The sequence below is a fragment of the Eschscholzia californica genome, unplaced genomic scaffold (assembly GCF_041429995.1).
Source record: "Eschscholzia californica isolate CP2 unplaced genomic scaffold, dmEscCali1.0.p SCAF_3, whole genome shotgun sequence".
Taxonomy (NCBI): domain Eukaryota; kingdom Viridiplantae; phylum Streptophyta; class Magnoliopsida; order Ranunculales; family Papaveraceae; genus Eschscholzia; species Eschscholzia californica.
This window is the reverse complement of record NW_028238420.1, coordinates 26,075,710-26,097,412: the sequence shown is the minus strand read 5'-3', so window position 1 is coordinate 26,097,412 and position 21,703 is coordinate 26,075,710. Positions and strand designations below refer to the sequence as shown.

General features: G+C 36.7%; 2 protein-coding genes and 2 long non-coding RNA genes across 4 annotated transcripts; 1 reads left to right on the top strand and 3 right to left on the bottom strand.

The window, feature by feature from the left end:
* Positions 1–4,126: 4,126 nt before the first annotated feature.
* Positions 4,127–8,367, bottom strand: LOC147549220 (uncharacterized). Its single transcript, XM_086668263.1, has 3 exons — positions 8,327–8,367; positions 4,329–4,938; positions 4,127–4,224 (listed from the first exon to the last, which is right to left on the bottom strand). The coding sequence occupies exons 1-3, from the start codon at positions 8,365–8,367 to the stop codon at positions 4,174–4,176; spliced, it is 702 nt and encodes a 233-aa protein (XP_086524389.1). The 3' UTR covers positions 4,127–4,173.
* Positions 8,044–11,960, bottom strand: LOC147549218 (Protein kinase superfamily protein). Its single transcript, XM_086669005.1, has 6 exons — positions 11,423–11,960; positions 11,100–11,344; positions 10,866–11,001; positions 9,654–9,912; positions 9,409–9,541; positions 8,044–8,673 (listed from the first exon to the last, which is right to left on the bottom strand). Exons 1-6 carry the CDS (start codon positions 11,574–11,576, stop codon positions 8,380–8,382), a joined length of 1,221 nt encoding a protein of 406 aa, XP_086525131.1. The 5' UTR covers positions 11,577–11,960; the 3' UTR covers positions 8,044–8,379.
* LOC147549219 (uncharacterized) lies at positions 8,832–9,242 on the bottom strand. The gene is made up of 2 exons (XR_015237563.1): positions 9,211–9,242; positions 8,832–8,948 (listed from the first exon to the last, which is right to left on the bottom strand). It is a non-coding gene; the product is annotated as an uncharacterized LOC147549219 (long non-coding RNA).
* A 273-nt stretch (positions 11,961–12,233) lies between the features above and the next one.
* LOC147549217 (uncharacterized) lies at positions 12,234–13,408 on the top strand. Its single transcript, XR_015238210.1, has 2 exons — positions 12,234–12,443; positions 12,974–13,408. It is a non-coding gene; the product is annotated as an uncharacterized LOC147549217 (long non-coding RNA).
* The last annotated feature ends 8,295 nt before the right edge of the window (positions 13,409–21,703 follow it).

Sequence of the window (21,703 nt, the reverse complement as noted above, 5' to 3'; positions counted from 1 at the left end):
GCATGTTGATGACCGACGTCATAGTTGGCCTCTCAGATACGTCTTCCTGAACACATAATAGCCCAATGTGGATGCACCTTATAACTTCCCTAGTCGAAGAATTCTCCCTCAAAGTGGTATCTAACAAGTCTATTGTTGTACCTTCATTCCAATGTCTTCAAACCTGTAAAAATTTCGTGTTTGCTCAAATTGGTGCCTATGAACTCATGTCACTCGTGATACTAGTTTACCATAGAAAATGAGAGAAAAATTACATTAGAGACTATCTATACGTACATAGCTTAGCAATTTTTGAGCTCCTTCTGGTCCATAAAAAGAGTTGTTCCTCCGACCGCTCAAATTCTCCAAAACTAAGACACCGAAACTAAATACATCTGATTTCACAGAAAAGTGTCCATGCATTACGTACTCAGGAGCCATATATCCACCGCATATCGGTTTCAAATGAAACATTTATACTTTTTTGGACAATTCTATTTAGGTTAAAAAGTTCTATTGGTTTGACAATTACTGTGTCCCGACTATTCTTTCTGTACTGGCTTCAGTTTGGTTCACCAAGAACATCCTAGCCATGCCAAAATCTGCAATTTTGGGGTTCATATCTGCATCTAATAATCAAGGCCGGCCCAATCATTATTGAGGCCTAAAGCCAAATCAAGAAATGGGGGCCCTTTACTAAAGCAAAAAATGAACAGAAAGAATACTTTATACTGACTGTGGGAGGGATCGAACACTTAACCTATATCTTATAACCAAACTTCTAACCACTGGGCCATTGCTCATCTCTTGTAAACACTTTAGTTAAAATTTTATTTATTACAAATGAACTACCCCATCATAAACTCCATGAGAGAGGCCCTCAGGTAGGTTAGGGGTCAAAGCAGCCGCTTTGGTTGCTTTGGGCCTGCGCCTCCCCTGCTAATAATAATTAGTGGCTTTGAGATCTCGATGGATAATTTTAAGTCAGAAGTCCTCATGAAGATAGAGAAGCCCTTGAGCAATCCCTCCAATAATCTTGTATAGTCTATCCCAATCCAATAGTGTTAGTCTACCCAAATCTACACTCATCGGACTAAATGATCAAATTAGAAAACAGTTTGCCTAAGAAACGACAAATAAATTAGGAAAAACAGATGATAGTCGATGTTTCTGGTGTCAAACAGGTCGCACTACTCAGGAAACCAGATCTGTCGAAGGAGGCCCGAGCCAGCTCAAGGAGCAAACATGTAATATTATAATCATAAAAATAAAAAATAAGCAGTCGCACCTAACAGGCTTTAAAGCAGCTGGCGTGTCGGGTCATTAAACAGGTTGGGCTTAACCAGGACAACAGCTAAGAAGGCAGTCAGGGGCCGTCTGACCTGTCCAAACTCCAGGCCGAGCCGGACCAAGCCTGTCTTAAGTGGTTGGATCTAGCTAGGGCTGGGCTTGTCAACATTGCAGTCACTCAATGATATATCAAATGTGCACTGCGCTAGAACATATACCTTCTGCGTGTTGGTAAAATTGGCTTCTTTAGTGGCAAATTTAGATGAAGAAGTAGAACCATTAGAAGTAGCTTCCCATAAAAGATCATTCAGTAACCCACCTAAAATTTGATTGAACTGATTTGGGTTGCTGATGTTTATAGTATTCTTCAAATTAACTTCAGGGCTTTCTTCCATGGTGGCAAAATAAGATTTGTTTGAGTATCTTACCATACAATCATTATACCATATGATTGCCTGCTTAGAGGTTGGATACCTTCGTATTATATCTTAAACGGTTGTATCAACACAATCCCTGCATTTTTCGTTTGTTATATTGCCTCTACACTGTACGGATCCGTAAACGACATCCGGGCTCTGGCCTATGGTGTTATTGTAGTAGTATCTTTTACCTATGGCCAGTTTGATGTGGTATGAGGATAGAGAACTGAGAAGGAGATTGATGTTAGCCTGAAATGAACTTTTCTCACTGTAATTACATCCTAAACAATAGTGATAAACATAATAAGTAGGGAATGATTCTGTTTCTTGTGAAATGGCTACAAAATTGTATGGTAATGGTGATGATCAGAAACAAAAAGCTGCTGGTGGTGTAATTATGTTATTATTATAGAAAGTGTTGTTCCCTGGTTCTCTTTTCAGAGAATAGTTCTTAATCTTTCTGTTTTTAACAAAGGTCGCGGCTTTGGGGAATAAAGAAAATTCTCCGGGGAATAAATTCTCGAAGGAATCCAGATTATTTTGAAAATTCTCCGGGGAATAAATTTTTATGGGAACACAAAATACATTTTTTTGGGGGTTCTCCTCTATCTCATCACCTCTCTCTACCACCTCATCGCCATCTCATCATCTTCTCCGACGAAGGTCGCCGGCCGGCCAATTTTCCGGCCGGCGACCTTCAAACATAAAAAAAATAATAATAATTTTTTTTTGTCTCTCTCCTCTCTCTCTCTCCATTTTTTTTCTCTCTCCTCTCCAATTTTTTTTGTCTCTCTCCTCTCTCTCTCCATTTTTTTTTCTCTCTCCTCTCCATTTTTTTTTCTTTTCCTCTCTCTCTCTCTCTAGAGAGAGAGAGAGTAGATCACGAACAGACCTGGTCTGTTCGTGTAGATGGAAATCTACTCTCTCTCTCTAGATCTGTTCTAGAGAGAGAGAGAGAGGAAAGGAAAACAAAAAAAAATATTCGGAGAGAGAGGAGAGGAGAGAGAAAAAAAATTAAATGAAATTTTTTTTTTTTTTTTATGTTTGAAGGTCGCCGGCCGGAAAATTAGTCGGTCGGCGACCTTCGCCGGAGAAGATGATGAGATGGCGATGAGGTGGTAGAGAGAGGTGATGAGATGGAAGAGAACTCCCAAAAATTAGAAGTCCCTTAGTAATAAAAAAAAAATAAAAGTCAATCTTGTTTGACTAGTTTTAAGAAAAGTCTTTATTCCCCGGAGAATTTTCTTTATTCCCCAAAGCCGCGGCGGCCTTAACAAAACAGAGTACACCCACTTTGGTTTTCGGGTGCCATGTTAACCGTCAGATCTTAACAGATCTATCTTAAGAGCGCCAAATATCCTGACCGTCAGATCATATCTATGATCGTAATCCAATCTCTCCTCGCGACGATGCGTACGTGTAAAGTGCAAAGTGCGTGCGGGCGCCTCTAAAGCGCCCACGCCGCGCGTGATGCGTGGTTTGCGTGGTGCAAACCACGCCAACCATCCCATCATCCCAACCAATCTATTATTAGTAACATAAGGAAAAGTCTATATAAGAAAGTAGAACTTTCCTTATTTTTCCAATACGGTACTAATAATAAAATTACACGTTGTAGTTATCCCTATATTTTTCCGAAGTAAATCAATGATAACTCATTCATATGAAATCGGATTCTGACAAACTTTATGTCTAAATTCAAGAGTTCGACGAGACGAATCCAATGGTCCATCCTGATCTTGATTTGGACAACGTTTGGTTGCCCAAATTGACAAAAAACAGATCCGGTTTCTACAGAAAGGATATAAGTCATACCTAAGAAACAACTAGGTCAAATAATTCTTGCAAATTGTTTCCCAGATCAACAAGTCGGCAATTCAGCCGTCACCCCAGTAATACACATAGTGCAGTCAGTGGATGACTCAAATTTGATTAAACTGATGTGGGTTGCTAATGATTGTCAGATTCCACATATAAACTTTTCTTCGTTTTGTTGAACTCCACTGCACGAACAAAATTCCTGCACATTTCGACCGTTTTGTTGCCTCTATATTCTTGTAAATGACATTTGGGTTCTGGCCAAAATGTCTTCCCATTTTGACGCGGTTGATGGGTAGAAAAGCCAGGAAAGGGTCTAGGAAGCTCCTAATCGGTAGTAGCGAAGGTACATTCTTGACCTAAGAAAACCCACGTTACATAATTAAGTTCGAAAAGAAAAGGACAACTTGTTATAATTTGACAGTTCAATTAAGAAGATCATCAATTGAGTAACTTGTAAATCCAATTTCATTATTTCATAAACTACCTTTACATTTCAATATTTGGAATGCCCTAGAAAAGAAACTTCATGACTGAGAGAACAAGAAAAAGAATGAAAAAAATCAAACTCAACCCTAAAACTACTAAAGAAAGACAGAGAGACTGACAGAACTCAATTAGGGTATCCTCTGCTTCTTCTTCTTCTTCCATCATTTCTGCTAAGAACTCAATCTTGCCCAGAATCAGTCTTACTCTTATGCTCATCAGTCTCCATCTTCTGCAATTGGCCAAACAACAGAATTAAACATTGCAATTTTCAATGCAAAAAAAAAACCTATGTTAATTAAAGATAACAAAGATTTAATCTTTCCTTTTTCTTACCTTATCAACATGATCATTTGTGGTTTCAGAATCGGGATTTGTTCCAATTGTTCCACCAGAGTTAGGTAATGATGTGGGTATTTGCTGATTAGCAGAATCAAGATTGCTTTCGTCGACATTAGAATTGGGCAAGATCGTCGGTGGAGAATTAGTATCTGGTGAAAATGGTGGTGTTGAAGGTGGTGCAAATGGTGATGTTGGTGGTGATGGTCGTGGTAGAAGAGAACCGAAGCCGGAAATCATTTCATGGAAGTAAGCCGGTGGTGGGTTCCTGTGTTGACGACCAAGTCCTTCTTCAATTCCTAAGGAACGTAGCTTCTTCCGTAATTTGTTACAAGAATCAAATCTACTAAAAACTTGTTCGGCTTCTTGAGGAATTGGGAGTTTAGAATCAACTCCATTGGTGGTGGCAGTGGCGGCTGCAGTTGGGGCAGCGGTGGCGGCTGTGGGGGTGGTTTCCTGGGTTGCAGTGACAGTGAAGGTTGTGGTCGGTCCATTGGTGGTGGTCGTGACTACTATCTTTAAGTTGTTAACAGTCGTGGTGGTAGTGGTGGTGGCAGGGCTTCTGAGGGGAAGGCTGCCATTCTTGGTGGTGATGGGCTGATGGCGGCTGTGGTGGACATTCTGGTGGTGGTGGGATTTGGAACCTGGTTGGAGTGGTTGTTGTTCTCCATTTCTTTCTCTCTCTTCTTGATTATTATGTTTTTCTTTCTCTCTCTTCTTGATTCTGTCTCTCTCTCTCTTCTTGATTGTTTTGAGCAAGAGAAAATGAAGGATGGAAGTAGAAGGGCGTGTTATCTTTTATAGAAGGAGGGGAAGGGGAATTGGTAAACCTAATTTTGGTTAGTTATTTGCTTTAGTTTTCAAGAATCCCAACTGTCTCTAACTAACTGTCATTATGACAACTAGATGTATTTTTATTTAGAGCCGGGCTAGATGGCCCAAAAAGAGGGGGGGCCACTGCCCAAACCAGATGCGGCCGGCTCTCATTTGTTGAGCGGGTTGTTAGCCAGGGTCGGACACATCAGTCTGGCACTGGTCAGTCACTCTTTTCGTATCATTTAGCATTTTTCTTGGGTTTACCCGTTATTTGGTAAACATATTTGAAGTTCTCTAACTAGTTGATGAATTGTTGGGTTGTGCGGCGGCTACCTATATGTGATGGTATGAGAGTTACGATGATCATACTCGTTTCATTAGTTGCTTTCTATGTAAGTACTAGAAGGAGTCTCTATTGGCATCACTAACAATAAAGAAAAATATCTCAACAAAAAAAAAAAAACAATAAAGAAAAATAAAGAAAAAAAAAAAAAAAAAAAAAAAAAAAAAAAAAAAAACAATAAAGAAAAATAAAGAAAATCAATAACAAATTAAAAAATCCTAAAACAATTATTTTAGATTTATTGGCCAAAAGAAGAGTCAATTATTTAGAAATTAAAAGCATAATTCATTGCCAGTTTCGATGAATCATCTTTTCTTCTTCTGAGACTCCAACAATAACCAAACAGATACTTCAATTGATGAGGTCTCACTGGGGGGATGGGAAGAGAGAGAGAGAGAGGGAAAGCTAGGATTTGATAGTTTTCCACCTTGGAGGTCAAGGATAAGGCACACTGATAATTCCAAAAAAGGTTTGAAAGAGGACTTATTCAACTAGAATCTAAATCCGGGCAAAACTATTTATATCGATTTTGGTTCCTCACTCTTACCCAATTTAGGTATCGGTTCTAGGTACTCGTAGATTTCCGTACTCATATTTATGTTGTACTAGGAAAAGAAACTTAAAAATCTAAAACCTACTTTAAACTAGTGGTGGCCAAGGGGCCGGCCTCACATCTTAGTCTATGCAGTGCCAAAACGCAGTTTGTCACGCCAGACACGAATACTTAGTGCGTAGTGTACCGATTAAGAAAGCAATGATATAATCTGGATTGACATAATCTGGAACAATTGAGCAACAGATACTTCAATGCATTATTATAGTGCCTGTAAACACCACCAAAGCAAGACATTATTACTAATTCAGAGAGAGAGAGCTAACACATCATCAAGCATCTTAGCTGCAAGCCTGCAACCTATGAACATTGAGAGAGATAACAAGAAAATCAGGGCTTTTACGAACCAACCTATCAATATAAACATACCCCACAAAACATGAAGGACTACAATTTTTATACTTATATATCCTATCTAAGTACGTTTTTATGCTTATACATGAAGCAACTCTTTTTTCTCCACCCGAACCCAACAAAAGCCGATCATTTCGAGCCACCAATCTGTCTAGCAAGAGCGATAACACAGTCAAGACTCGGTGTGGTTTTAGGCTCACCTTCACATGGCTCACTGGGAAATAGGTGTGATAAGACCTGTCGGTTCCAAGAATGATCAGGAGAAATGAGCTGGGAGACTTGATTGTAGCCATGAGTATTCGTCACCAAAATAAAGGCAGACCAAATACTTTCATATGCTTTGGAATTATATATAATAAATGGGAAATGCTAAAGTTACAAAAGATTTTGACAAAAAAAATTCCCAGCTGATGCGGCGGTTGTGGTTTGAAACTTTGACCAAATTTAGACCGTTGAGGGATGAATATCACAACCGTCACATCAGCTGGGAACTTTCTTTTGTCAAAATCCTTTGTAACTCTAGCATCTCCCTATATAAATTTTACTTTATTTTGGTGATCAATGCATCTCTGTACTTTTATTACAGTCTAGCGTATCATGTATTCATGTATATATTGTTAGTGTTTTTATATGTTATATTACTAAGAAGTTCGGAAGATTTTATGTAGGTTACACATTTTGCCATGTGATTTCTATATTGTATGGTTAGTGAAATTCTCTTTCTATTTATTCGGAAGGTCCATAATTTACCACCTGAATGTGATCAGAAACGGTGACCCACAAACCTGAAAATGAAAATCATAGCAATTTATCAAAACAAACTCAAACAACGACGAAGAAGAAGACAATAAAACTACTTACATTCTTTTAACAGAGAGAGGTTAAATTATTTTGGAGAGATAAATAAATTGACCAAAAATATAGAAACAATCTTCAGTAGTTATTTTAGAAAGTTTAATTTAATGGGAGGAGAGAGAAATGGATTTTATATATAATTACTTACCTAAAATAATTACTTACCTAAAATCGTGGATGGATTTGGTTTGGGTAATTTAGAAATATAGTACTAATTTAGATTTGAAAGTGGGAATTTGGAAGCAACGAAGATGATTGATAACTGAATCTTTAACCCGAATCATTTCCATGGTAGTTATCCACGATTTTCTCCACGTCCCACGATAAACTACAATAGCCTTAGAAGTGACTCTCCAAACGTGGGAATTAATCAAGTTTAAATCAACCATATTAGGGGAGAGAAAATAGGAGAGGTATGAGGTGGTTTCTAATTGCTTTTCCAGTTGAGTGACACATGTATAGGTGGTTAAAACAATTGAATTGTATAATAGATAAATACGTGGGAAGTGGGAAGAAATAGAGTTCAATAGGTGGTTTCTAACTACTTCTCTAAACCCGTGGAATGTATCTTAACCGTTACATAAGCAAAGTTCAGATTACAATCAGAGGAACGTGAATATCCAAGACATAAATCTACGACTGACCTCAAAAAACACCATTGTGCTATATATAAGTTTTTTTGGAGTATACAAGGGTCTTTACGTTTCAGCATGTAGTTGGAATAGGAAAAATTGCAAAAAGACCTAAAGTGGATATTAATACAAGATTGGGTCTCAAACCCCTATTGGCACAAATTGAACTGAGCGTTCTGAACTTTGCCTCTTAATCCAACATTCATTAGGGGTTGGAAGGCACCCTACCCAAAACAGTCCCACTTAATCTTAGGACATTTTGTTACAATTACAGATGGATTCATATTACAGTTATTACTCAACTAAAAAACATTCATGTAGATTTACTCGACACGTGTTAAGGGACCATTTTGATTTTGCTTAGGCAAAATATAAAGATTACCCTGACTCCAAACCAGCTAATAAGTGCATAGATGTCTCCATAGTTAGCTTGGGTTAACTGGATGTAGATTTGTCATTCTCTTGAGATATGGGAGATTTCGTGGAATGGGGTGTTGGGGATTTGGAATGGAAGCTGGAGCTTACTGCTGAAGATGGGCGATGATGTTTCACGAGTGGAACCAGTGATTGCACAACATCTGCCATTAAAGGTCTGTAATCTGCCTCCATTTGTACACACATAGCAGCAATGGCAGCCACTTGCACGGCCTCTTTCATGGAGTACTGACCTTCCAATGCTGGATCCATAATCTCTACAACCTTCTCTCTATCTGTAAGTCTAGGCAAAGCCTTGTACATCCAACAGGAGAAAATGTTAGTCGCGTTAAATCAGGAGGAAATTTAATTTCAAACAATGAGGGAGGTAATGAGTTTATGGGGCAAAAACGTAGTAATAATATCGGAAGAAACCAGCCACACTTAAGTTCAAAAGACAGTATACAGCTACATTTTCTTATTTTGTATCATCAGTCCAGTTCATTTTAAAGAAGATAAATACAGTGGGAAGTTTTAGGTTTTTAGGATAATTTAGATTGCAAGCTCATTAAGAATCAGCCTTGAAACACCTCATGTGCGCAGAAAGAAAGGTGTAAAAAACTGTCCGAATAAGCGGTTTGCCCCAAAAATGTCAAGCGCAAGTAAAATCTCTTAGAAATGCAGAAAGCTAATCAACTACATTAAGCAAAAGTAGGACTAAACACTAAATGTTGCCAATGAAGTCCAAAAACACCTTATTCCTATCTACAAAACCATAACAAGAAAAGGTAACTGTTGCAAGCGGATTCTTTTCCCTAATAAAATGACAAATTGGAACTTTAACTAAAACACGGGAACCTCAAATTATAAGATACTCTTTAGTCTACAAGAGAAATCGAACTAGAGAGACAAAATAACTCAGTGATCACTTGTAAATTGTAACTTAATAGGGGGAAACTAAGAAACAAGAGAATAATTCATGGACAAAGTGCTTCATATTCTCATGCTAAATGCAGCTTAGATATCAAAAGAGAATTTCAAAGGGCATACCCAAGATACAAGTACTCCTTCCCCAGATGCCCTCTGCGAGTCAACTGGAACTCGGCCTGTTAGCAACTCCAGAAGTACGACCCCGTAACTGTAAACATCTGATTTGGTCGTCAGATGCCCGGTTAATGCATACCTGCATATGTACAAGACCTTAATTTACAATATCAAGTACTAGAAATAAGTATACAAAAAGCAAATCTTCTTTAGGTTCTTTTCATACGATAGTAACAACTGTAGGCTCTTACTCAGGCGCGACGTATCCTTGGGTGCCTAACACTCTCGTGGAAACATGACATCCAGCTTTGTCAGATCCAATCTTTGCGAGACCAAAGTCAGAAACTTTGGCATGAAAGTTCTTATCCAAGAGGATATTACTGCTCTTAAAATCTCTGTGAATCACAGGTGGGTTCACATGTTCATGAAGATATTCTAGACCTTTTGCAGCTTCTAGAGCTATTCTCAATCGCGTCTCCCAGTCCAACTTTGAAGCCCCGCCATTAGAACCTGCACCTCTAAAATACACCAGTAAGCTCCAACATATTTGGAAGCTAATTATATATTTCATGATTCACATGATGTCCTATACTTGACCATGTCACCAGCAAAGTCATTTGCCTAGATACACCCTAGAGAGCTAAAGATTAGTTTTAGATCTCTTCAGAAAATTAGCTATGTAAAGACTAAAGAAAATGCATAACTTCAACATATTTGGCAGCAAATTGTGCTTCATGTTTCACAAAATGACCTAAGTTTGACCTTGGTATCCATGAAAAAAAACATTTGTCCAAATACTATCTACTTCAACAGAGGCAGGATTCAAAGTTTCTACCAATGTGAAACTACTGAAAACCGAACAATCCAAACAAAATATAAGCACAACTGTCATTAGGTACAGTATTCAACAATTATTACAAGGAAAGTAACTTAATATGGGTAATTATACTTGCAAGAGATGTACCATAGTTTATAAGATGAAAATGAAGGAAATGGTAAAAGAAATAAAGGCAACAAGTAAACGACTACTCTCTACTTTATGACCTTCAATAGACGTCTAATTACGCTTATCTAATTTCCATGTACATAAATCTACATACTGATCTTGCTTGTACTCTCAAAAATTGTTCATTATGTCACTGTGAGCCTATGGATTTGTGGTCTTTTGTAGACATATTCTGATGTTTTCCTTTATAATTGAGTAATGAGAAATGCATACTTGAGCTCATTCTCTATTCTTTGTTTTCCTTACACCCTCAATGGAGCAATTCAATTATTTGATATAAAAACCCCCAATGAAAAAAAAACACGAAATGGGAGAAAGAAATCATTATAATCACTACATTCAATTATAAAGCTGAACAAATGTTAGTACCAATTGAAGTAAGGACCTTTTTTTCAGTTGCACACTGAAATAAGTAGAAATGAAACAAGAAAAACAAAGAAAAACATTAAAAGTATACCTCTGTTTGGGTAAAGATGTTCTTGCAACCCACCATTTGCCATGAACTCATAAACCAACAATTTACGATCGTTATCCGAACAGTACCCCACCAAAGCCAACAAATACGAAGAACGTAGACGACTCAGCAACTCCACCTACAATTGGAAAAACAAAGTCATTATTTACCAAAACAAATTCAAATTCAAGAAAAAGAAAAAAAGGAAGAATTTGGGGAAGGTATGATTTAGTAAACCTCCATTTTGAACTCATCTTCCCCTTGTTTACCAGCTCGATCCATCAATTTAACAGCAATTTTTCTACCATCAGGAAGAACTCCTTTGTAGACTGACCCAAATCCACCATGACCAACCACATTAGATTTTCCAAAACCACCAGTAGCAGAATGAAGCTGTTTGAAAGAAAACACATGAAGTCCCTTTTCACTAGCAACTTGAATGTTTGAGGAAACTTCATCACCTTTCTTACCAAAATCACACCCTAAAATCAAGAAATTTTAAACCAAATAAATCATCAAGAACAACAAAATGGAAGAAATTTTGAAAAAATTATACTTACTTTTTGAGTTCTTTAAGCGTTTAGAGAGCTTATTTGTGATATAGCAGTAGTAACTGAAAGCAACAAGTAATGAAACTAGAGCTAAACAAGCTAAAACAACTATGATAACTAGAACAAGAGCTTCTTTTTTTCTTTCTTCTCTACTTTCTTCCATTTCTCTCTCTTTTTGTTTGTAGAGTTTGAGACCAGAAACCCTAACCCTAGATTTTTTTTTTGCTTCGAGTGATACTGAACATATTTGAAGAGTGTGAGCACTACTGTTGAACTCTGTCGTTCTCTCACTAGTCCAGGAGAGAAATAAATGTTTATGAGGAAGTTGGTCTACACGGGTTCGTACTGTGATCTGATTGGACAATAGGACGGCTTTTAGAGAGAGAGAGAAAGAGGAGAGAGAAAGAGAAAAAAGACAGCAGATTGGAGTTCTCCATGTCCATCACTCAGATGGCCTGATAATGCTTACAAAAAGGTTCACCAGTAAAGGGAGAGAGAATGAGTGTAGGACTTTAATTTGGTCATTTGTTGGACTTCCAAGGGAGTCTCAACTCTCAACAATTTTAGGGGATTTTTAACGTAGAGCTCCTAAGTCCTATCTTAACAAAAAAAAAAAAAAAAACAAAAATGATGCTATGCCCGGTGCCAATCCCGGCTGAAACCCGGCCCGCTGAGTTGGCGAACCAACCGGGCATAGCATTATTCGTGGATTAGCAGTTTGGGAGGGATTTGAGATATTTCCTAAATGGTCTCTACAAAGTAGTTTAATTACAAAGAGGGGCTTCTATTGAAAAGAGATGAAACATCTCTTCTAAAACTTGCCTTCTGTTTTTCAGCTGAAACTTAGGGTTTCTTTCTTTTGTTCTTCTTCATCTAAAGTGCGAACCTAAGGGTTTCAATTCCTCCTCATAATCTATCAACTCGATTTATTTATGGAAGTAACTCGACTTTTCTCGTCTTGGGTTGTGGTTCTTCTTCATCTAAAAAGGCAAAACGAGGTCTTCTTTCTCTCTAATTTAAGTTGATCCAGGTTCTCTATCTCTCTCTCTCTCTACAAATTTAAACTTGTTGAATTTTTTCTATTTTCTAATGTGATTGTTTTATATTTTAGGTCATTAGATGGTGTAATTACATATGTCATGTTATTGATTTTGCTTAGACTTTGCCCAAGATTAAACCATATGGTTGAAATTGGTCTGAAATATGTTCAAATTTGACTTAGATTTTAATACGACAATTTCTCCCTAAATGTTGCCCTTGGTTCAAATTTGGCTCAAATTGGTCTGAAATAGGATCAAAATGGTTAAATTTTGATGAAATTGACTTGAAATATGGTCTAATTAGTGTGAAATAGGCTCAATTTAGTTCTATGGTTCAGATTGGTTCAAGTTACTTCATGAATTGGTTCAGTTTAGGGCTGAAAAGGTTCAAATTAGTTAAATAGGTGATGTGTTCTCATGTATTCTGTAGAAGAAAGAGAACCAATCATGTGTTCTTTTTGTCTTTTTGAATTTTGCTTTTCATTTGTATAATGTTTTTCTGCTTGTATTCTTGTCTCAGGAAATTCTTGGATCTGTTCCTGAAGGATTCAGCGTATATACGGCAAGTCGTTTCCCAAGATTCTTAACTGAAGTATACAAAGTTTGTACAAATATTGCAGAGGAAGAGTTCTTTTCATTCTCTTCGCTTTGATAATCGAAGTATACAAGGTTATGCACAAATTTTGCGAGTTGCTTCCCTGGGTTCCTGTCGGTTGTCGATGAAAAACCATGACGCTGCGATATTGGATGATTAAACAGAAGCCCATGACATTTATTCCTATCTCGGATCCTTCTAACTTTATATACTTTTCTCTTTTGAAAGATGGATGACCTTTAACTACTTTTAGTTTGTGCATATTTTTATTTAGTAACAGATGTATTTCAGTTATTGTACCAATTTATGTAGTTTCTAAACTTCAGGTGGTCATTTATATGATATTTAACATTCAAAACATAACCATGTATAAGTTACCTTGAGCTACTCAAGTCCTCTTCTTTCTTGCTTGTTTAGATTGACATGGACAGAAAGAACTAGTCTAAATGCATTTGTTGGTAGAGTCTTTACTTCCTAAAAGGGTTATGGTTTAATGCACAAACTCTTTCCAGAAAAAAATGGAAGTCCTCGAATTTTAAATGTCAGGGTCATCCTAAACTTTGTGATACATTCCTAGTGTTCCTTAGGTTGTTTTATGAGTTAAAAAATTATAATATTGTCAACTAAAAAGCTTTTTTAAAACCAAACAACTTTTCATTGATTCAGTAAACAAAACAAGACATTAAATCAGCCTATTCATTACATTTGATCTCAATTATTCAAACATTTTGTATCACAAATCACACATTATTCTTCATCGCCCTCCTCGCTATCATTAGTAACGCAACTGTAGTAGGACCAGCTCCACCTATAGTGCGCCCAAAGGCACCTGCTTGGATGGCTGCCTTCTCCACCGCGACTTTGCGTACTTCAACTAAGAACCTAAGGAAACAACTCACTAAGTATTCACTAAGTCCCTTCAAGAACAGGTCCAAGAATTTTCTGAGACAATAGAAAACAAGCGGAAACATATTATACAAATGCGAAGCACACTTTAAAAGATAAAAAGCCTAGATTCAGCTTGTGTTAGACAATCATTTAGTTGAAGGTGATGTTTGTGCTTGGGAGCTGGTTGATATCAAGAATTTCAAGATCAATTTTTACATTTTCGAGTCTTAGAAGATGAAACAGTATAGTTTGTATGAGTGAGAATTATGGCATCTTATTAGATGATAGCATATATGTCTTTCATAATAGTTTGTTGTCTTGTTCAAGCTTTATAAGAGATTATGTATGAGTCGACGACTATATTTTCTAACTGTCAGAATTTGAGAATAACTAACCATTGGGGGAGCAGAGAGGTTGGAGGGGATATTCGACCTCCACCCTCACCTCAATTGCTCGTTACTCGCTTGAGTTTGATACATATGATTACGACTTGTCAACATCTGAGACTCGCCTGAGTTTAATACATCTATGATTGAACCAATTAATAATGTAATTTGAACCATTGTACTAATTAGACCATTTTTTCAGATTAATTAGACCTATTTCAGACCAATTAGACCATATTTTATACCAATTTCACCAAAATTAGGAAAATTTAACCAAATGAACCTATTGGAATTTATTTCAAACCAATTTAACTTAATTCAAACAAATTACACCTCATTCCACAACACTTTTACAATAATTAGGGCAAAATTTAGCCTAATGAACCAATTAGAACTTAAACCAAACCAATTGAACCAATGTAGGACAAAATTTGACCAAAATTATTTGAAACCTAACGAAAATCAGTAATCTAACCTAACAAACATGAGAAAATACAACAGATCAGTAAGCTAACATAATCACTAATATAAAATAAGTAAATCACTGAAGTATAACAGTAGACAGTAGAAGTTATGGCAAAATTTTCGAACAAAAGAGAGAGAGAGAACTTGGAAATGAGGTAATAAATATATATAAAGAGAGAGAGAGATCTTACCGACGCTGGATGATGAAGAAAAACCCTTGGATTAAAGCGTTAGAATGGGGAATAAGTCTAGGAAAGATAACTGCTTCAATAAATCGAGTTGATAGATTATGAGGAGGAATTGATTCGCACTTTAGATGAAGAAGAACAAAAGAAAGAAACCCTAAGTTTCAGCTGAAAAACAGAAGGCAAGTTTTAGAAGAGATGTTTCATCTCTTTTCAATAGAAGCCCCTCTTTGTAATTAAACTACTTTGTAGGGACCATTTAGGAAATATCTCAAATCCCTCCCAAACTGCTAATCCACGTATAATGCTATGCCCGGTTGGCTCGCCAACTCAGCAGGTCGGGTTTCAGCCGGGATTGGCACCGGGCATAGCATCATTTTTGAAAAAAAAAATAGAGCTCCTAAGACCTACCGTAATATCTCAACAAAAGGGAAAAAAATATCCTACCCTAATATCTTCAAAAAAAAAAAAAGTCCTACCATAACATAAATGTATGTGTAATTTGAAAAATTAGTGACCCGGCCATATGATCTTCAATGCATAGACAATCAAATATCTTATGTGAACAATAATTTTCGTGTCTGGCGCAAGTCAATTATGTTTGACTTAATTACTAGATTTAACAGGGGACAAAATTATAAGGCCTTAAATATTAAAACAGTAACTTTGAGGACTATACACAAATACAATAAATATAAAATTTAATTGTCATTCTTCTTTTTTTTCTTTTCGAATGCCTAGTCGAATAATTAATGAAAGAGATCGCTCGCTCGCGAAAATCGAATGAATCTGGACAGAGAGTTCGTAAAGGAGTCGCTCTAACACTAGGATCAAGAAATTGTAGAAACAAAACCAACAAAATAGTAGCAAGTACTGCTACTATTTCGTGGGATTCCTACGAAATGGTAGCTACGATTTCGTAATAATGCCACAAAATGATAGGTACGGTTTCGTGGTAATGCCACAAAATAGTAGCAGTGTTTCTTACTGTTTCGTGGGACTCGTGTTTTGTGGGACAATCGCAAAAATTTTATATGGTTATATCTCAATGGTTTCTAAGGGTTCATGAACATGACCAGTTATGCCATGAATTAGCTTGGTTTTGTTCAAGAAACCATATTTGGGATAGATGACCAAAACCTAACAGTTTGAAAAAAAATCTAAATCTAAGTTTTATGTTGGAGTATTGTCTCTCTTTGAGAAGATTCTTCAACAATGTCTCTTTAATTTTCTTGATTTATCCATTATCAACAATCTCTCCATGGTTTTCTGTTAAGAACCTAAGTCCTTCTCTAGGTCAGCCAAAGATAAACGTAATACTAATAGAAAACTTTATTAATAACTTCAAATATATATAGACTACAACCAGATAAATTAGACTCTAACTAGGACTCCTAATTAGACCTCAACTAGGATTCAATATTTAGAAATATAGAAATATAGAAACTCCTAAATTACTTAGAAACTCCAAAATATAGAAACTCTTAATATTAAATAACTATAGAATATCTTTCAAAATATAGAAACTCCTAATTTTAAAACTATGAAATATCTTTCTCTATCATTCCTCCTCCCTTGACAACATCCTTGCCTTCAAGGATGGTCTCGATCATAGTGAACACTGGGTCTCTCTCATCTTCGACAATTGGTATTTCATCATCAATCGCAGTATCAATGATAAGTGCCTTCTTCAAAACAGAAACATGAAAAACTAGATAAATTTTAGTTCCCTCTAGCAATTCTAAACAATATGCTTCTGGACCGATTTTTTCTAGTATTTTATATGGACCATAGTACTTTGGAGATAACTTCAGAGATACCTTTCTTACTTTAGAACTTCCCTTCTCAGAGCAGCTACTCTGATTAGATGCTACTTGTTTGGAGTATCTCCATATATGATCAATTTTGTCTCCTTCAGTGGATTGATGTTCATCGAACAGTTTGATCGAAGAGAAGGTCTAGGAACATTTTCTTCAATGTGAATTTCCTTCTTTTTGAATTCTTCTTTTTGTACATTCATTAGGATGGCATCAATGTCGTCTTCCCTCTGAGATATTTTTGTTATCTCTGCGAGCTTTCTTCCCCTCTGCTTTGGTTGTTTTTCTCTTTATCTTCTCCTTACCTTTCCCGGGCTCCTTAACCATGTCTGAAAGACACTCAAACTCTTATTGATATTCATAGTAGGACCATGTTTTGTCGTAATTTTGCTAGTGCATCCCCTGCATCTTCATACGTCGTTCTCCCGAAGCGACCTACAACCGCTTCGACAAACTCTTCCCACGAACGAAAATAGTTACCTCTTTTAGCCCAACGACACCATTGCAATGCTTTTCCATCCAAGTAACTGATTGCAAACTGAATCTTTTTGTTTGTGCAATGTCATGGAACTGAAAATATTGTTCGGCTTGAAAAATCCATCCTTCCACATCTGATCCGTTAAACCGTGTAAAATATAACCTTTCACCTTTAAAACGATCACCTCTTTGAGACACAATGTCTTTGTTGTCGACCAATCGACCAATCTTTGCAATCAATAATGATTGATTTACCATCTTCTCTGCCAATTCACTTAATTGCTTCTCTGTTCTTTTTTTTCGAGTTTGTACCATAAACGAGGTTTTCTAACGAAGATAAAAATAATGCGAAGCGAATGATAGGAGTGTCTGCTCTGGATACCAATTGATAAGAACCTAAGTCCTGCTCTAGGCTAGCCAAAGATAAACGTAATATTAATAGAAAACTTTATTAATAACTTCAAGATTCATATCCCTAACTATTATGAACTCAGCCATATATATATAGGCTACAACCAGACAAATTAGACTCTAACTTGGACTCCTAATTAGACCTCAACTAGGATTCAATATTTAGAAATATAGAAATATAAAAACTCTTAAATTACTTAGAAACTCCAAAATATAGGAACCCATAATATTAAATAACTATTGAATATCTTTCAAAATATATATAGAAACTTCTAATTTTAAAACTATGAAATATCTTTCTCTATCATTTTCTCTCTATAAATTTAGTGTTGGTGAAGAAGAATAAGAAGAAGAAGAAGATGTTGCCTAGATTTATGGAAGAAGAAGATGTTACCTAGGTTCATGGAAGAAAAGGGAAAAACTTAGAGTAAAAGCTCTATTTCTAGAGGACATGAGTGAAATATGTTGGAATAATGTTCCCCTCTAAAATCATTATCCATATAAGATTTCTAATGTTTTCATTTATCCACATAAATATGTTTTCCACATAAGGTATTTGATTGTCCATATATGGACGCCATCCAAAATGTAACCCTATATGAGATGAGTAATTGAAGAGAGAAAAAAATTGACAATCTGAATGTCAGGATTGGGGCTGAAATGTTAGGTTTGCGACTGAAATGTCAAATTCAGAATGGCTAAAATTAGTTTCGGATGTGATAATGTCGCATCTCAAAGGATAAAGTGTAAACTACACAAATGTACATAGATTTGTGTTAGATTCACATGAGTTGTGTCTGGTTCACATGGTTTGTCCACTTTCAAGCTCACATGGATTATGTCAGTCGCACATAGATTATGTCAGACGCTCATGGATTACATCATGCGCACGTTTGGTTATGTCAGGAAAAAAAAATCGTATTATGTACATGATATGTCCAAATGTACTGTGCACAGTTTTATGCAATGACGGAAATACCAGATGAAGGGAAGGAGATTTAAAAGTGTATTGTGCATTGAAGAAAATGACATTTTCACTATACATTATGCTGATGTCAAAATTTTCCTTTCGCTATCACTCAAGATGAGAGACTGCTTTGTTGAATCTCGTACTTGTTCCTAACTAATTAGGGGCAAAACTTGTAGAGAACTCGAAAATCTCTCTGACGCTCAAGACAGTTAGAGTGTTCTTGTAGTTAAAATTTTGAGTTTTGAGAAATTTGACCTTTTGATTGATCGTTAAGCTTGAGACTTAGTTTGTGATTGTGGTGTAAGCATAATTATGGTCGTACCTTCTTTGAGACTAGTTCATTACCTATTATGGGCTTTTCTAACCGACTGCATCGAGCAGCTGAGATGAGGGGGTTGAGACCCATCCATTGGATTGAAATTACTATTTCCTGGTCTTGAGATACTAGGATTCATCTCTCGAATTCTCCTGTATATTTGTGATGTGTCACGAAAATGTCTCATCTGAGTCTTTTAATTTAGAAAAGTAATTAGTCCATTTCGAGTCTTTATTGTAATAAAATGATTGGTTTTCTTGATTAGGTGTGTTTTGTGGAGTTAAGTGTGAAAAACGACTAAAAACAGACGAAAGGTACACAAATAGCATTTCGCTCATTTGGGCCGAGACGAACCCATAGGTGAAAATAGAAGTCAAATCATAGCGGACGAGGGAATTATGCGAAGTCAAAGTGAGAGTCAAACAAAGTTGACAAGTGGTATGCTCTCGGGTACGGTTCCGGCTAGCGGGATAACATGTGATTAAGTGGCACGTTTTGAAGCCTGGAGCATCTTAGTTCCGTGTGTAGGCGAAGTAAGAAAACTGTCCCACTCGAGAAAGATCCACTGCGACGCCCTCTATCAAGTCTCCGTAGTCCCACCACGCAAATGCCTAGATATCCACCGATTCCCGCGCGCTCCCTGATCTGTCGCTCCTCAGCTGTTAGCGCACCAATCAGCAATATCCGCGAAGCGTCGGAGCGGACCTCAAAGACATGCGATCTGATGTGACCTGTCGCAACGTACTAATGTACTCCCACGCTCAAATTACCGATTCGATCCAAGGTTTACCAATCCAAGGGTTGTTGTTCTTGACGCAATTTAATACCATGATCCCTCTCGCACAGTAGCATCCGAATTTTAACAAAACAAACCCTAGCCGCTAAACGTGCTTCTATTTTAGGGTTTTATCTTTATTAATCCAAGGGTTGGTGATTTCTTTTCATTTCTCTTTTGTAATTCCATTTACTCTAAAATTTCAATGAATATTTCTTTGGTTTCAATGAATAGCTTATGGCATATCTAGGGTTGTAGATGAAACCTATTATGGATCTTTTGAGATATGTTATTTGATTAATTAACCTTTTCATTGTGCTTTAATGTCTTTAAATACATGATTATGGAATACTTTTATCAAGAATATCTTTCGAATTTATATAGTTCATTATATTAAATTTTGAGTTATAAAGAAAGAGGCTTAGTTGATTAATTACATGTGTTAGAAAGTGAACTAATATGTTGGATTCTAAATCCTAGATTTTTCTTTCTCATCTTGCTCCCTATTATTTAGTTTGCTATTGTTTTACCATTTTCAAAATCAACTCAATTTAAGGTAAGGGGTGTTGATTTAAGATTTGAGGCGAAATTACTTATCCTTGAGGATTGACCTCAGACTTCCGAGAATGATTTAACTTGACCCTTATACTTGCAGGAATAAACCTTTTTTGGGCTTATCAATTTGATATAGTCAAGTTCCCTTATTCAAGGATAATCGATATTTGGGATGGATCATGTTATCTTCTGAGGAAAGTCGCCCCCCTCCCTCATATTTCGGGATTTAGGTATCTGCTCCACTTACGAGGACCCCCTTCTCTTCTATGAAATCTCAAGACAAACCTAGTTGTATTTGAGCTTCAATTGTAGAGGCCTTTCAAATTCAACCTCCATGTTGAATTGATACAAGTTGACCCGTTACCCTCTTGGTCTTTTCTTGACTTATTGACCGTAGTCAACTGATGATCATTTTTTAGATCATCAATTACAAACAATTTTTTTATGGTCCAAAAGTTTGTTGACGTCACATTTTTTTCATTCTAGATCTGAATGTTTAGACGTGCCCCTTGTCGAGTTATGGCAGTCTAAAGGTCGTAAGTGTGAACGCCTTTTGAAATTCCAAATCTCGAGATCTTGGTTGATGGTCGCCATCAACGTCCACAAGAAATCTGCTGATGAGACATGAAAATATCTCATCTGAATCGTTTAACTTCAGCTAGTTAGTCTATTTCAAAAGATTACTCTTTTAATTGTCTCTCCTGCCTAATTGTCTTCTACAGACTTAAGCGCGAAAAGAAAATAAAAACAGGATAATGACACACAAGGGGCATTTCGGTCATTTAGTGATAAGGGTATTCTGGTAATTTTGGCCCATATTAATACTCGGATGAAAAGTAAAGTTGAAAACGAACCCAACGGCGAAAAAGGAAGTCAAACCGGAGTTTGCGTGAGTTAAATAGAGCAACTAAAAGAGTGAAGTTAAGATAGTTGACCAAATCAATTAGATACACGTGGCGTGCAATCTGACGCAAGGATATGAAATTTCGGTATACTATTAGGGCGCGTTGGTTAAATTTTCGAAATGGCTAACAATTGATGATCCAGTACAAATGGGCAAAGTTACTACAATGGTCCCGGGTAATCTATCTTTTTATCTATGTGCCCTCCTTTATCTAACGGTCGAACTCTTTCCCGAGAACGTGTGTCCATCTGAGGTCGCAACAGAAGTTCCTTAGAATGTCTGAGAAGCACTGAGTCGCTCTCACTTGAGAGCCAGCTTTCTAACGGTGATCGACGCCCAGATTTGGGGTCAATTGCTCCACTCTGTCATCCTCTCTCATCTCCACTATCTCTTAGAAAAAAAATTTACTTTTACAATAGTGAGAAAAAGTGGATAATTTAAAACATGGAAAGGGAGAGAGAGAGATGGATGGAGGCATTGGAAACAGAGAAGGCGAAAAGATTTGA